This window comes from Camellia sinensis, chromosome 1 (genome assembly GCF_055761805.1).
Source record: "Camellia sinensis isolate YWXY chromosome 1, ASM5576180v1, whole genome shotgun sequence".
Classification (NCBI taxonomy): domain Eukaryota; kingdom Viridiplantae; phylum Streptophyta; class Magnoliopsida; order Ericales; family Theaceae; genus Camellia; species Camellia sinensis.
In genome coordinates this window covers 8,341,847-8,354,838 of record NC_138961.1, presented here as the reverse complement: position 1 = coordinate 8,354,838, position 12,992 = coordinate 8,341,847, and the positions used below count along the sequence as shown (strand labels likewise).

At 38.0% G+C, this 12,992-nt stretch overlaps 1 protein-coding gene and 1 long non-coding RNA gene across 2 annotated transcripts; both read right to left on the bottom strand.

Moving 5' to 3' along the window:
* Window positions 1–325: 325 nt before the first annotated feature.
* Window positions 326–825, bottom strand: LOC145789522 (uncharacterized). The gene is made up of 2 exons (XR_014327534.1): window positions 638–825; window positions 326–535 (listed from the first exon to the last, which is right to left on the bottom strand). It is a non-coding gene; the product is annotated as an uncharacterized LOC145789522 (long non-coding RNA).
* Window positions 826–911: 86 nt separating this feature from the next.
* On the bottom strand, window positions 912–2,054 carry LOC145796793 (uncharacterized). The gene has a single exon (XM_082882188.1). It carries the CDS (start codon window positions 2,052–2,054, stop codon window positions 912–914), a length of 1,143 nt encoding a protein of 380 aa, XP_082738314.1.
* Between the last annotated feature and the right edge of the window lie 10,938 nt (window positions 2,055–12,992).

Here is a 12,992-nt window from a genome sequence, read left to right as displayed (position 1 = left end):
TTTCTTTTTCCTCTATCGATGGCATTTAAATTTCTTGGTCCTACATTAATAAAATTAAATAAGCTTATGAATGAGCAAGTAAATTTGAAAATATAGAAACTAAATCTTTGAAATTAACTTATTTAAAAATTAAAATATAGAATTATACATGTTTTTCTCTTTTTGCTAGTTGTTCCTTCATCATCTCCGAAATACTCTTGGATGTCCATCCATGAATGATCTTCGGGTAGACATGGATCTTTTTTCTCGGTAATCCATTCATCATCGGATTCCATATCCGATAAATAAATAGGATCGTAAGTCTCACCCCTTTCTTGTCTCTTAATTTGCCTCAACTCAAGTTGAATGTTATACTTCACAAAAACCAAAGCATTCAACCGTTGTTGCCCCAACCGGTTTCTTTTCTTCGAGTGCACATGATCAAAAGTGCTCCAATTTCTCTCACACCCGGTGGCACTACAAGTAAGACTTAGCACTCTAATAGCTAGCTTTTGAAGCTCTTTGCACTCTTCTCCGTAACTTTCCCACCATAGAGCTATTATTAAATGATAAAGAGATGTTAGAGAATAATGCATGCCATTGCCAACATAATTGTTGTGAAATTGTGAATATATAATTTCATAATAAAAAATTTTACCGGGTTGTTTCTTTTCCCTTGTCAAGATGGCCATGCTCATACCAAACATACCTTCGGCCTTCTTGAACTTTTCTAATTGCTCATCAACCTTCACTCTATCCTCTATATTCGGATACATCCTCTCAATGGTTTTAAATAAACCAATTTTCACCTCCGTATCCGCATTGAAGTTTTCTTGATAATGAAACCTAGAAAGAAAGATAAATTCGTAAACATTTTGTATATAAGTCACACAACACAACACAAATAATTAGACAAAAAATAGAAAAAAAACTTACATTGGATTAAGGTGATATGCCGCCGCATGCAAAGGCCTATGGAGTTGTAAATCCCATCTAGTATCAATAATTTCCCAAATGCGCTTATATTTACCTCTCACCTGGTTCAAGTTTGAAGCAATTTCTTCCTTCTCTCTATCCATAGCTTCATAAATAAATCCCATTGCCGGCTTTGCATCACCATCCACAAGCCTCAAAATTTTCACCAAAGGGAGCACACACTTCAAGCAATACTTGATTGCTTTCCAAAATCTAGCATCTCCCAAGATTGTTCCTTGTGCCTTTTTTGCATTAACAGATGTAGAATAGCTACTTCTAGCCCACTCTTCCGATGGAAACATAGCTCTAAGTTGGAGCTTTCTATCTTGGAAACTTTTTAAAGTAAGGAAGGCGGTGGCAAATCTAGTAACCGCGGGTCTTGTCAACTCCCTATTCTTTGTAAATTTTCTGAACAAATCAAGCACCCAAGCATGCCTATAAATGCACACAGCGATTTCCTTGGCTTTAATTATTGTATCTTTGAAAACCGTCAACTCACCTATGTCACTCAACATTAAGTCAAGGCAATGTGCCACACATGGGGACCAAAACAATTTAGTCCTCTTCTCTTCCAATAATCTACCGGCACCCACATACGCCGATGCACTATCGGTTACCACTTGAACCACATTTTCTTCACCAATTTCATTCACAATGTCATCAAGCATCTCAAACAATTTCATAGAATTTTTAATTACACCAGAGGTGTCTATTGATTTAATAAACACCGTTCCACTTGGACTATTAACAAGGAAATTAGTAAGAGAGCGAGACTTTCCATCGGTCCATCCATCGGACATTATAGTGCAACCCGTCTTCTTCCATTCTTTTCTATACACTTCTAAACTTGGATTCACATTATCAACCTCTTTTTTCAAAAAAGATACTCTCACTTCATGATAACTCGGTGGTTTCAATCCCACACCATACTCACCAACCGACTTCAACATCTTCTTAAACAAGGGGCTTTTCACTAAATTAAAAGCCAATGAATGCCCATAAATGACTCTACAAATATCTCTAATCACGGGCTCCCTTTGCTTTATCATTTGATTCAAAGTTTGTTGCTTTGCCCTCCCCTTTGTGACATACGCATCCATAGTTCCCCCTTTACTTTTCCCCTCAATATTTGTTTCTTCAAAACAATCAACATCTATAATGTTGTCTTGTTTTTTTCCACTTAATACAAGCACCAACATTATCATGAGTTCCGGCTAAATGATTTTTCATTCGATTCACTCCACCCCAATAATCTTTTCCACAATAATTACATCTCAAATGCATTCTATTATCATCTTTGATACGGGTACAATGGTCCCATGTTGGATCTTGTTTTCCACTTTTTTTTTTCTTTTCATATTTTTTTTATCCATTAAAAAAAACAAAATATTTTTTTAATGTCTCACCTACACAACAGATTCTTTAATGCTTCTACAGTCCACACAATAGACAATAATAATGTAATACCCCTGTTCCGTAATATGCTAATTGGTCCTTAACATGATGTGATTATGTATTTTGATATGATTTTGTGTTCCACTATGTGAAAATATGTGGTTTGAAATTTTATCTGTTCATCGTAGGAATATCTGTTTGAGTAGTCTGCTTTGGAAATTTAATTGAGGGCCTTATCGGCCACGGAACCCGAAATTGATTACGCCATTGCGGTTGGCATAATTTTTAGAGCCTACGGTGGAATTTAATTGAAATTTGATTCTGGTCAATTTAAACTGATTAAATTGATAAATTAAGTACCCCATTATTTTATATTAAAATATTTGTTAGTGGGGCTTGTTGTATATTTGTATTGCACTCTCCTTTAGCTCTCTTAAAACTCAAAATCTGAGTTAGACAATTGAGAGTGAGAGAGAGAGGCCGGCCATGGAGAGAAAAAGGGAGAGATTTGTGTAATTTGGGCTCAAGACTTGGGAATTTGAAGATCTAGCTCAAGATTTGGCTAGAGCTTGAGTGTTGAAGCTCTTAGGTAAGTGAATTCATGGACTCTTACTTGTAATTTGTAAGTTCAAAGGTTGTTTGTGATCAAGAACATGTAATGAGTTGATTTTTGTTGAGTTTGAAGTCTTAGAACTCATGCATGTAAGAAATTACTTTGAATCTGCATGTTTGAGCTTGAAACACATGATTCATGTAGAGTTTTGGTTAAAGCTCATGTTGTAACCACCATTTGTACCATCTAAGTTGAGAATGATGAGCATCTCCCACATGCATGTACAAATCATGGGAGTATAAGTCTTGAATGTTTGAATTTGAGCATGTTGATGATGGGTTTGAGATATTTTGGGACATGCATGTAGATAATTCATGTAATTGAGCTTCCTAATGTTGTAATCTTGCATTAGTAGCATGTTAGCATGTGTAAATGTGTAATTTGAACCATTGCATGCAAGAAATGTAGATGGAAAACCGATTTGGAGCTCAAGAATATGATCTGGGAAACCCAGATTTTTGAGGTCCGCTCGAGCGGGGTAATGGCCGCTCGAGCGGGAAAATCGTGCTCCCAGCATTTTTGCAGAGTTGGATGTCCGTTCGAGCGGGACACTCCACGCTCGAGCGTGGATTTTCGTAGACAGGCCTTCAGCTCGAGCGCTCTATTCCACGCTCGAGCGCATCTTTCGTGCAACTAGTACTTCTGCAGGCCCCAAGGGTCCGCTCGAGCGGAGAAGTTTACGCTCGAGCGGGGACCCTGTTTCCTGGAATTTTGTTCATGCATTCTGTGATTCGTTTTCCGTTCCCTTTCACTTGTAAGCACTCTTAGGCATATGTTAAGCATTGTAAATGAGTTAATGAGATAAGAACAAAGCCTAAAGAGGACTATGTGAATTAAAGAACGGATTGAACTGTTAGTGACCCTTTTGTATTCATGAAATGTGTAGGGTCAAGCTCCAGGGCGCATCCACAAGCCGATCACTGTGAGTAATATCAATATTCGAAAACTTGTCAATGTCCAATTGTTATTCCCCTATAAATATTATGAGTTGTTAATTGGGATTGTGGACAAAAGTCTGACAAGAATAAATGAATGAATGGGCCAAAGGCCGTTTGACATGAATGAATGGGCCAAAGGCCGTTTGACATGAATGAGTGGGCCAAAGGCCGTTTTGACATGAATGAGTGGGCCAAAGGCCGTTTGACATGAATGAATGGGCCAAAGGCCGTTTGACATGAATGAATGGGCCAAAGGCCGTTTTGACATGAATGAATGGGCCGAAGGCCGTTTTGCCATGAATGGAAACCCGGATGGGCCAAAGGCCAGAATGTTTGGAACTATAGTTACTTGACTTGCATATCGTATAGTTATATATATATTTTGTTGTTAAACAGAAGTATGAATTGGGCCCAAGGCCGTTTGGAGCATGTTGTTCTACATATTGTTATGTAACTGTTATATTTGATATTATTCACTGGGCTATCGCTCACGCTCATTCATGTATTTGTAGGTGAGCCAAGGGAAGTCCAAACCCAGCCCCAGTGAAGTCTGCTAGAAACAACAGGAGTTTTGGGAGAGTCAGCCTTGTGCCTCGCGCATGAGACCATCCTTGCCCTTTCACTATGTACCTATGTTTTGTCTTGTTGGCAAGGACCTAGTGCATGTCTGTACATAGTCTGTTATAGGTTGACTCGTTTTGGACGATCCTGTCTGTAATGAATTTTGTGAAACCGTACTTTTGATGTGAGTTATTAACGTATCTGAGTATGGTTGTTTGATGTGCATATAAGCACGGCTCTATGGACAAAGTTTTTAATTTTGCTTCCGTTTGGCCCCCATTAACTCTGTTAAAATATGTTAACAACAGTTTGAGGTCGTAGGTAATCTCATGATTACTGGCCGGTTACGTCCTTAACCCACGGGGGCGGGTTCGGGTCGTGACAAATAAAGTAATGGATAATGGACAATAAAGTAATGGAAAAGGAGTCTAAAGTAATATAGTATTTTATATTCCCTATTTGAAGTTTGTCTGGTAGTGTACTACCTCAAACAAAATTGCAGGTGCAAGAAGAGACGACCAAACAATAGGAAGGGACCACGAAGCTCTGCGTCGAGGGCCACGAAGACTATACGAAGGGCCACGAAGCAGATTCCAGCAGCAAGGGACCACCAAACACTGCAAAGAGGGACCACGAAGCTCTGCGTCGAACAGAGAGGTGAGTCTTTCTAGGGTTTTGTCTGTTGGAAATAAAAAGGGACCATGGGTTACCTTGGGTGGACTGTCGTTTGGTCTTAGAAGACCAGGCGACCCATCTTGTGCCAAGAAAAAGTAAAAAAATTGGCCCAAAAATTGATTTTTTTCCATTCGGGTCTGAGAAACTGGGTTGACCCGCGACAGTAACGAATCGTGCGATTCAGCGATTCTTCGATTCGTATCGTGAATCAATTGATTCAGATGCGATTCTGCACCATTTCCGATTCCATGTACCTGTTCGAATCGATTTCTATGTGTATCGAACCGAATCATACAATTCGAATCGCGAATCGTACGATTCTAACAACAGAGTTTCCTGCTCTAAATTATGGGGTGGGATATTAAGTGTTGGCCAATCTAACTCTCACTTGCTGAGCATTTTTCTCAACAACCCCAAGTTGGCTGTGGGAAATGGGAGCAGGATTCACTTTTGGAGTGATCATTGGTTTGGGCAGCAGTCTCTTCAGTTGGAGTTTCCGAGGCTGTACAGCTTGTCAACAGAAAAGGAGGTAACCTTGAGTGTGTTGATTGAAAGAAGAAGACTATCAGAGGACTGGAATCTGAATTTTCGGAGATCATTATTTGCATGGGAGACTGAGGAATTAAGTAGGTTGGTATCACTCATGAATCAAGTTGAGTTGGGGCTAGCAGGGAGCGAGGACTGTTTGAAATGGTTGGCATGTTCTTCACAACAGTTCAGTGTAGCCTCCTTCTTGAGAGTGTATGTGCCTAGTAGTCCATTGGTGTGCACTGGTCTAATATGGAACAAGCTGGCTCCACCGAAAGTTCAATTTCTTTGTTGGTTGGCTTGGAGAGGAAGATTAAAAATAACTGTCTTCCTTCAAAAGATTGGAGTGCTGAATCAAACGATCCAGTTAGCTGTGTTTTTTGTAAGAAAAAGGAGGAATCAGTTTCTCATGTATTACTCTGGTGTCCATTTGTTTGGCAAGTTTGGTCCAGGTTGTTGAATTGGTGGGGTGTGCAGTGGGTACTGCCTGGTAGTGTTGAGGGCTTGATTCACTGGTGGTTGGGGTTTAAATGGGGAAAATTTGAAGCTAGAGTCTGGAAGGCCATTCCGTTGGCAATCATGTGGTCTATTTGGAAACTCAGGAATGAAGTAATAGTTAGTGGAAGGCAAGTTGGGCTCGATGATTTCTGTGATTTGATTAAGGCAAGAGTGGCATTCTGGGTCAAGGATCATTTCAAGGGGTGCTCTTACTCAATTCAGGAATTTATGTATAACCTATAGCAAATTCGAAATATGCCTATCAGTTGAGGTCACTGCTGGGTTGAGTTGTCTTGATCTGGGAGTTAAGTCTTTGCTCAATTGGTATTGGCTCTACAGCTGGGTTGGTTTTGATAACATAACTATTGTGCTGCTGCTATATGTTGTTCCATGGGGTTGTGTGGCTTGGTGTGATACTATTGGCTCTGCTACTGGGTTGGTTTTGATAACATAACTATTGTCCTGCTGTTTTATGCTACTGTGTGGCTTGATGATGTATGAAGCTATGAGGGGAAGTAGGTATATACAAGTTGAAGTGTCCAGATGCTGCTGCTGTTGTTGGTTCAAGTGAATTTCTGGGCTGTGGATTTTGGGCTGCTGTTGCGGAATTCTAGGGAGCGGTCTATTAGGGTTGTTCTGCTTTGAGCTGCATGCTGCTGTGTTCTGTGGTGGATATAATCAGGTTTTCTTTGAGGTCCGCTGATTGGTGCTATGTGGTGCAGGGGAAGGGATGCTCATCATTTTAGTGTAGGTCTGATGCTGCTGCTCAGATCTGCTAAATGGTGGTCAGGTAGGTTTTGATGCTGTATGCTATTAATGCATGATGTTGTGTGGCTGCTGTTGCTCTATGATGCTGAGTATGTTGCTATATGGTTTGCTGTTTTGTTGTTTGATATACGGGGGAGCTGAATTAGGAGTTGATGCTGATAATACTGGTCTGATCTGATATACTTTGGTGTTGTTTTTTTGTTTTCTTCTTGTGGTTTGTCTGGTGTGGTTGTTGTTGGGTGTTTGTGGTTGGCTGCTCACCAATTGTTGATGGTGTGCTAGCATATGATAGGGCGATCTTATTGGTGCCAACCTAGTTGGGATTGATTTGGCTCGCTTTGATACTTTTTGCACTCATCCTTTTTTTCCTTTATTGTTGTATTAGTTTTCCCTCTCTATCAATAAAGTTTATTTTTGCTTATAAAAAAAAAAAAAAAAGATTGGCCGTCATGTTCCCTCATTAACCAAAGATTCTCTTTCTTTTCCTTCACAACTGACTCCCATATTTTAAGGAGAAAAAAAGCTCCAAAATAGATTTAGCTATTGTTTTTACCTTAACAAGTAAGGAAATATTTGTTTGTAGCTGATTAATATTTGATTAAGTCTGAATATTTACAAGGAGAGTGAATTAGATCCCAAAAATTAGGTGCTTTATATATATATATATATATATTTAATCTCGTATTTATATATTTATATTTATATATGTTGTAGTATGTTGTATTTAAATAATATAATATGTTGTGAAATTAGGTTATAAGTTAGAGAGGTGTTGAACAAAAAATGGTAGAGCAGCCACGCGAGAGAGAGTTAGTGCAATTGAGAGAGGGAAAGCGTGAGTGCAGCAAGGAGAGAGTGAAAAGAGAGAGGGGAAAGAGAGGTGAGGTGGAGAAAAAGGAAGAAAAAGTTAGGGTTTTGTTTTGGAGGTTTTATTAGTTTTTCTAATATTTTTTTGATCTTTAAAAAATAATTGTGAGTACAAAACCCACTTCTTTTGATTTATGGTTAATTTGTTATTTGTATTTATTTATATTTATTTGATGTTGGTTTGATTTTGTTTACATAAAGATAATAGATTGATTTTAATTATTTTGATTAATTGTGTATGTAAGATTTAGGATTTATATATATATATATATATATATTTTGTGGATGTAATCACACTTGTAGATACATGAAATTAGAATTAATTAGGAACCCATAGATAAATTCTTTACACTCTACCATGACTTCGTGAATTGTTGTTTTATTTGAGTGCTAGTGAAAAAGAGTGTATAAAAAAAAAGTGAGGATTATGAGATTTATTTGAATGCCTTAGGTTTGGCATTGTTATGCTCGTTCTCATGAGTAGAAGAGAGATTGTGTACATATATATTGTTGTCTCGTTCTTATAAGTAGACGAATACTTTGATTTACGCGCGTATGTATATACTAACCATTCGGGGAGTGTGGGTCAAACTCGGGACGATATCCCCGTGCAAGTTTGGTTTCAGAGCGGTGTTAGGTATATGGGAGGCACATGGGATATATGTGTAGGCCGGAAGTAAAGGGCCGAAGTGGTGGAGTTAAGGTATAAAGAATTAATAATGAATTTATCGTTATAGTGTGAATTGTATTGATTTGTATATCTTGAAAAATAGTAAACGACCTCAATAAATTATGAAATTTGGGCAGAGGCATACATATGTAATTCTAGAAAACTTTTGTAATTTAACTTTGTACCAAAAAGATCGATTATAACTTATAATCAGATGATCTTAGTTATAGCAGTTTTGATTCATTTTAACAATGCAGATTTTAGAGGCTGTTTTAACTCACGAAACGAGCTCATTTTTATTGGTTTTGCGTAACCTTAAGTAAAACATTATTCTGAATACTTTTTGTGTTTCGAACTTTTTCAAAAAAATTCGTCTTACAGCAGTTTCTTTTCGTTTTCAATTCTAGATTTTTCGATCGAATTTCGTTTAAGATTTTCTATTAAGTTTTTCTCTCAATCTGTTCAGTTTCTTATAAATTCGTCCACACTACCTTTTAGGAAATTTGATTCTGTACAACTTTTGTTCTTTGAGTTTTGATCAATTCGAATTATTGAAGTATGAAACGGTACATTTTTATACTTCTTCAGCAAGTTACTTATAATTAAATTATAGTAATTTTATTTTTATTTTTTTTTCCAGAATGGTGGGTCTTACTAACTTTTTATGCAAGGTTGACCCACCATATTTTTATTTCTATTTTGTTTATTTTATACTCAATTTATATTTCGTTGTGTACAGGTAAGAAACTAAATGCTACCTATCTCAGGAAACTACCCCTACGTCTCGGTGCGGGTGGAACTACTTGTCTTGTTCCGTAATGAAAATTAAATGTACTTTTGTTTGTGTCTGGTAGACACGTGGATGCCAAATGTTGTACTCATACCAGTATACTTGTATACTGACCCGTTTTATCTCTTGGAAACTCGAGTGCGTTTTATTTAAGCGCAGTCGAGCTTCTTTTGCAGGAGTAGTTGGGACTACGGTGGTAGAGATAAATAACTATAGTTGTTGGACATGTTGTTTGGATTTCTTTTGTTTTCTTGAGCTTAGGGTTAATATTAGTTTATGTATTTATTATTTTTTTATAACCTTAGTATTTTGATAATTTAACATGATTTGTAACTTTACATTATTTAAGTTATTTTGACTATTTATTGTTACTTTAATGTTGGAGGTATTAGTTAGTTATAAAATTATGGTAGCTAGTTTGGTTGGTGTTTTGTTAGTTTTTTTTTATCCCTTGTAATCTTTTGAGGATGGAAATTTACTTAAACCCTTTAGAGACATGAACGTTTAGTTTTTTTGTTTCACCCCTAAAATTTGGATGATGAAATATTGATTGGGATTTAATCTTAATTTAATATTTAATTGTCTGAATTTTGAGGGGTGACGGAAAATGATTATTATCTTGTTTGTTTGTAAATGGAGAGACAAATAGGAAGAAACTGCCACATAACTATTTGTATTAAAATCTTTCTTTCAATTTTTTTTTTGTTTAACTGCCACAAACAGTTAAACAAACAAAAATGCTAGGATTTGGGCTCATATAAGCAGATTAAAAAGAAGTTGAAAAAGGAAGATCATAATCATTGAATACATATCTAAATTCAATGTATAAACATATCATTGCATAGAAACCTAAATTTAAAATTCTATTTCAAGGAGACGCAAATAGTGATCTGAATTTTCCATTTTCAGATTCTCAAATCAAATAATCATATGCTTCAATTAGATTGTACAAAAACAAACCACATGAATTGATCAAATACAAAAACATTAAGACCATAATCATCAACAATTACATACGTATCTATGTACAAAACAGATTGCAGAATTATAGATCTGAAAAAAAAAATTATTGAATCGAACGAAAACTAGGAAGAGAGCAATCAGATGCTAACCCTTGGAGTTTGAAGATTGATTCTTCTGATGCACTTCGATGATTGTGAATTTGCAAAATGCAGTTCAGAGACTTCGATCTCCAAGCTCAGAATCGAACTCCAAGCTCGAAATTAGAATCAAACCCCAAGCTCGGAGGGGCAGTAGCTAGCGGTGCTCATGTGTTTGAGTGAGACGCCGATGGAGAGAGGGAGAGAGAGTGAGAGGTATATAAAAATCTGTTAAAAAAAATGAATATATGGATATATTTGAGTGGGCAAACACATAATTGTTTGTATTAAAATCTTTTTTTTTTTAATTTTTTTAATGTAAAGGTGTATAAGTTTGGATATGTAAGTTTGTCCCTAAATATAAAAAAATAAAAAATAAAAAATAAAAAAAAAATCTCGAGTAGAAAATTTTAGACAAAAAGATTTAAGTATAAATTTATAAATTATTTTTGTATTAAATAAATTTAGATCATAAAAAAAATTGGATCGAAAGCTTTCACGATATTTATTAGCATGTCGTGTAAAGTTATAATACTTTATAATATGCAATGCAATGTATGTTATATTAAGTGTAAATATTTTATGGCATATTTTTGTAAGTCGTAAAAATATACATTTTTTACGGCATACTTTTGCATTCCATAAATATATAAATTAACGACATACACGATACGTATGCTGTTATTGAAAAAACATTAACGGCTTGCAAAAAAAATAAAAAATGTTGTAGAATGTACTAACTACAACATGCTGTAGACACCCCATTTTTTGACCGACCTTAAGACTCAGACGTCACCGATTGAGCACTTGGTGATGTTGCATAATGTGCTCGTTCAGAAGTTTCAGAGTTGCGGCCGTGAGCCCTGCCTTCGGACTTCCGAACCCTCTTCTGTGCCTTGTCTCGGTTTGCGAACCAGACTCGGTTTTCTCTGTTTCTTTTCCTGAGGGGAAGGAGAGGTCCCGTAGACCATCTCTCAGTGGCCGTAGGCAACATTTGGTGGCCGTAGGCCATTTTTCCCATTTCGGAGTCCGGTTTCCGGTTTTTCGGGACCGTTGGCCATGTGCCTCGGTTCGGGACCGCCTAACCACCTCCGTTTGTTCTGATTTTGGGCATACATCTTATTTAATCCCTTTTGAGGGACACTGGGGTCTGAGAAACCCACTTCGTGGCCGAATGCCACTTTCGGTGCTTAACAGCCCATTTTCGGGACCCCGAACTGCGCGTTTTGGCCCCCGAACATTCGTTTTGCAACGGTTTTCGTTCATTTTTGGCAGGTACCTCTGTTTTATCACCGGGGAGGTCACTGAAGGGTAGGAGGCCAGCAATTGTTGCAGCAACCAGTTATACATCCTCCGACGCCCTCCGGCGCCCGTTTTTCGCACTTCCGGGCTAATGTTGAACACCTTGGGCCCATTTTCTTAAACTTTGAACCACATATTTGTGATGTACACACATGGGAGGACCCTAAAAAATGGTGGCCGGCCATTAATGCTACTTGACCCTTTTGACCCCCTCCTTCCGGGCTAATGTTGAACATCTTGGGCCCATTTTCTTGAACTTTGAACCACATATTTGTGATGTACACACATGGGAGGACCCTAAAAGTTGGTGGCCGGCCAGTAATTCCACTTGACCCTTTTGAACCCCTCTTTCCGGGCTAATGTTGAACCCCTTGGACCCACTTTCTTGAACTTTTAACCACAGGGTTGTGTTGTACACACATAGGAGGACACCATCAATTGGTGGCCGGCCAGAAAATCTGATTGACCCTTTTGACCCCTAGCCGACCGGCTAGGGGGTGTGGCCGGCCGGCCACCTGCAGCAAAAGTACCAGGCCGGCCGAGCTCCTTGCACTGTTCCCTTTACAGCTGTGGGGCTTTATCCCCCAGAAAAGATCTTTATCCGGGGGATATTTTTTGGGGGAAAGTTGCTCTCCTTTTCCCCCACCTTTGCACCCCCTTTTTGGCCCTTATAACAAGCAAGCTATATCATTTGTTGAGGTTAGAAAAATTCTTCTTCAAGCTTCCATACACAACTCCATCTCTATACCTCTCATTTCCTTGAAAATTCCTAAGTCCTTAAGCACCATTTCTTCTACACCACCAAGCTCTACCATCACCACCTCATTTCCAGCAACAAGGAAGACTTTTCAAAGGCCAAAGGAGCTGCAAATTGGTCCAAGAAGCAACAAAAGTCTTAGTCTTCAAGGGTGAGTAACACTTCTCCTCTTTGACCCTTTTTCTTGATCTATTTGTAAGCCCCACATGCTTTTTGTTTCAAGCTCCGGCCCTAACTGAAAAGGGCCCTCTTTTGAGCTCTTCTTCACTTTTCATTAAGGGCTCAACCCTGTTTGAGCCCTCCATGATGCACTTGCTTCATTGATCCTCTTATATGTCATAATCTTGCATGCTATTTTTGGCCCATGAGTAATCTGTTTTTGAGCATGTTGTAAACTGATATTAGGATTATTTTGAGCCCCTCTTCAACATTGAAGAAGGGCTCAACACCATTTGGGACTCCCATGTTGTACCTACCTTTATACTCCTCTTTTCTTCCCCATTCTTGCATGCAATGGCAGCCTACCATGCTTTTGTTTTTGGCCATTTTACAGTTCTGAAAAAGTGCTTATTTTGG

Excerpts from the sequence above, each read along its gene's own strand:
- LOC145796793 (XM_082882188.1), bottom strand. The coding sequence starts at position 2,054 with ATGGATGCGTATGTCACAAAGGGGAGGGCAAAGCAACAAACTTTGAAT.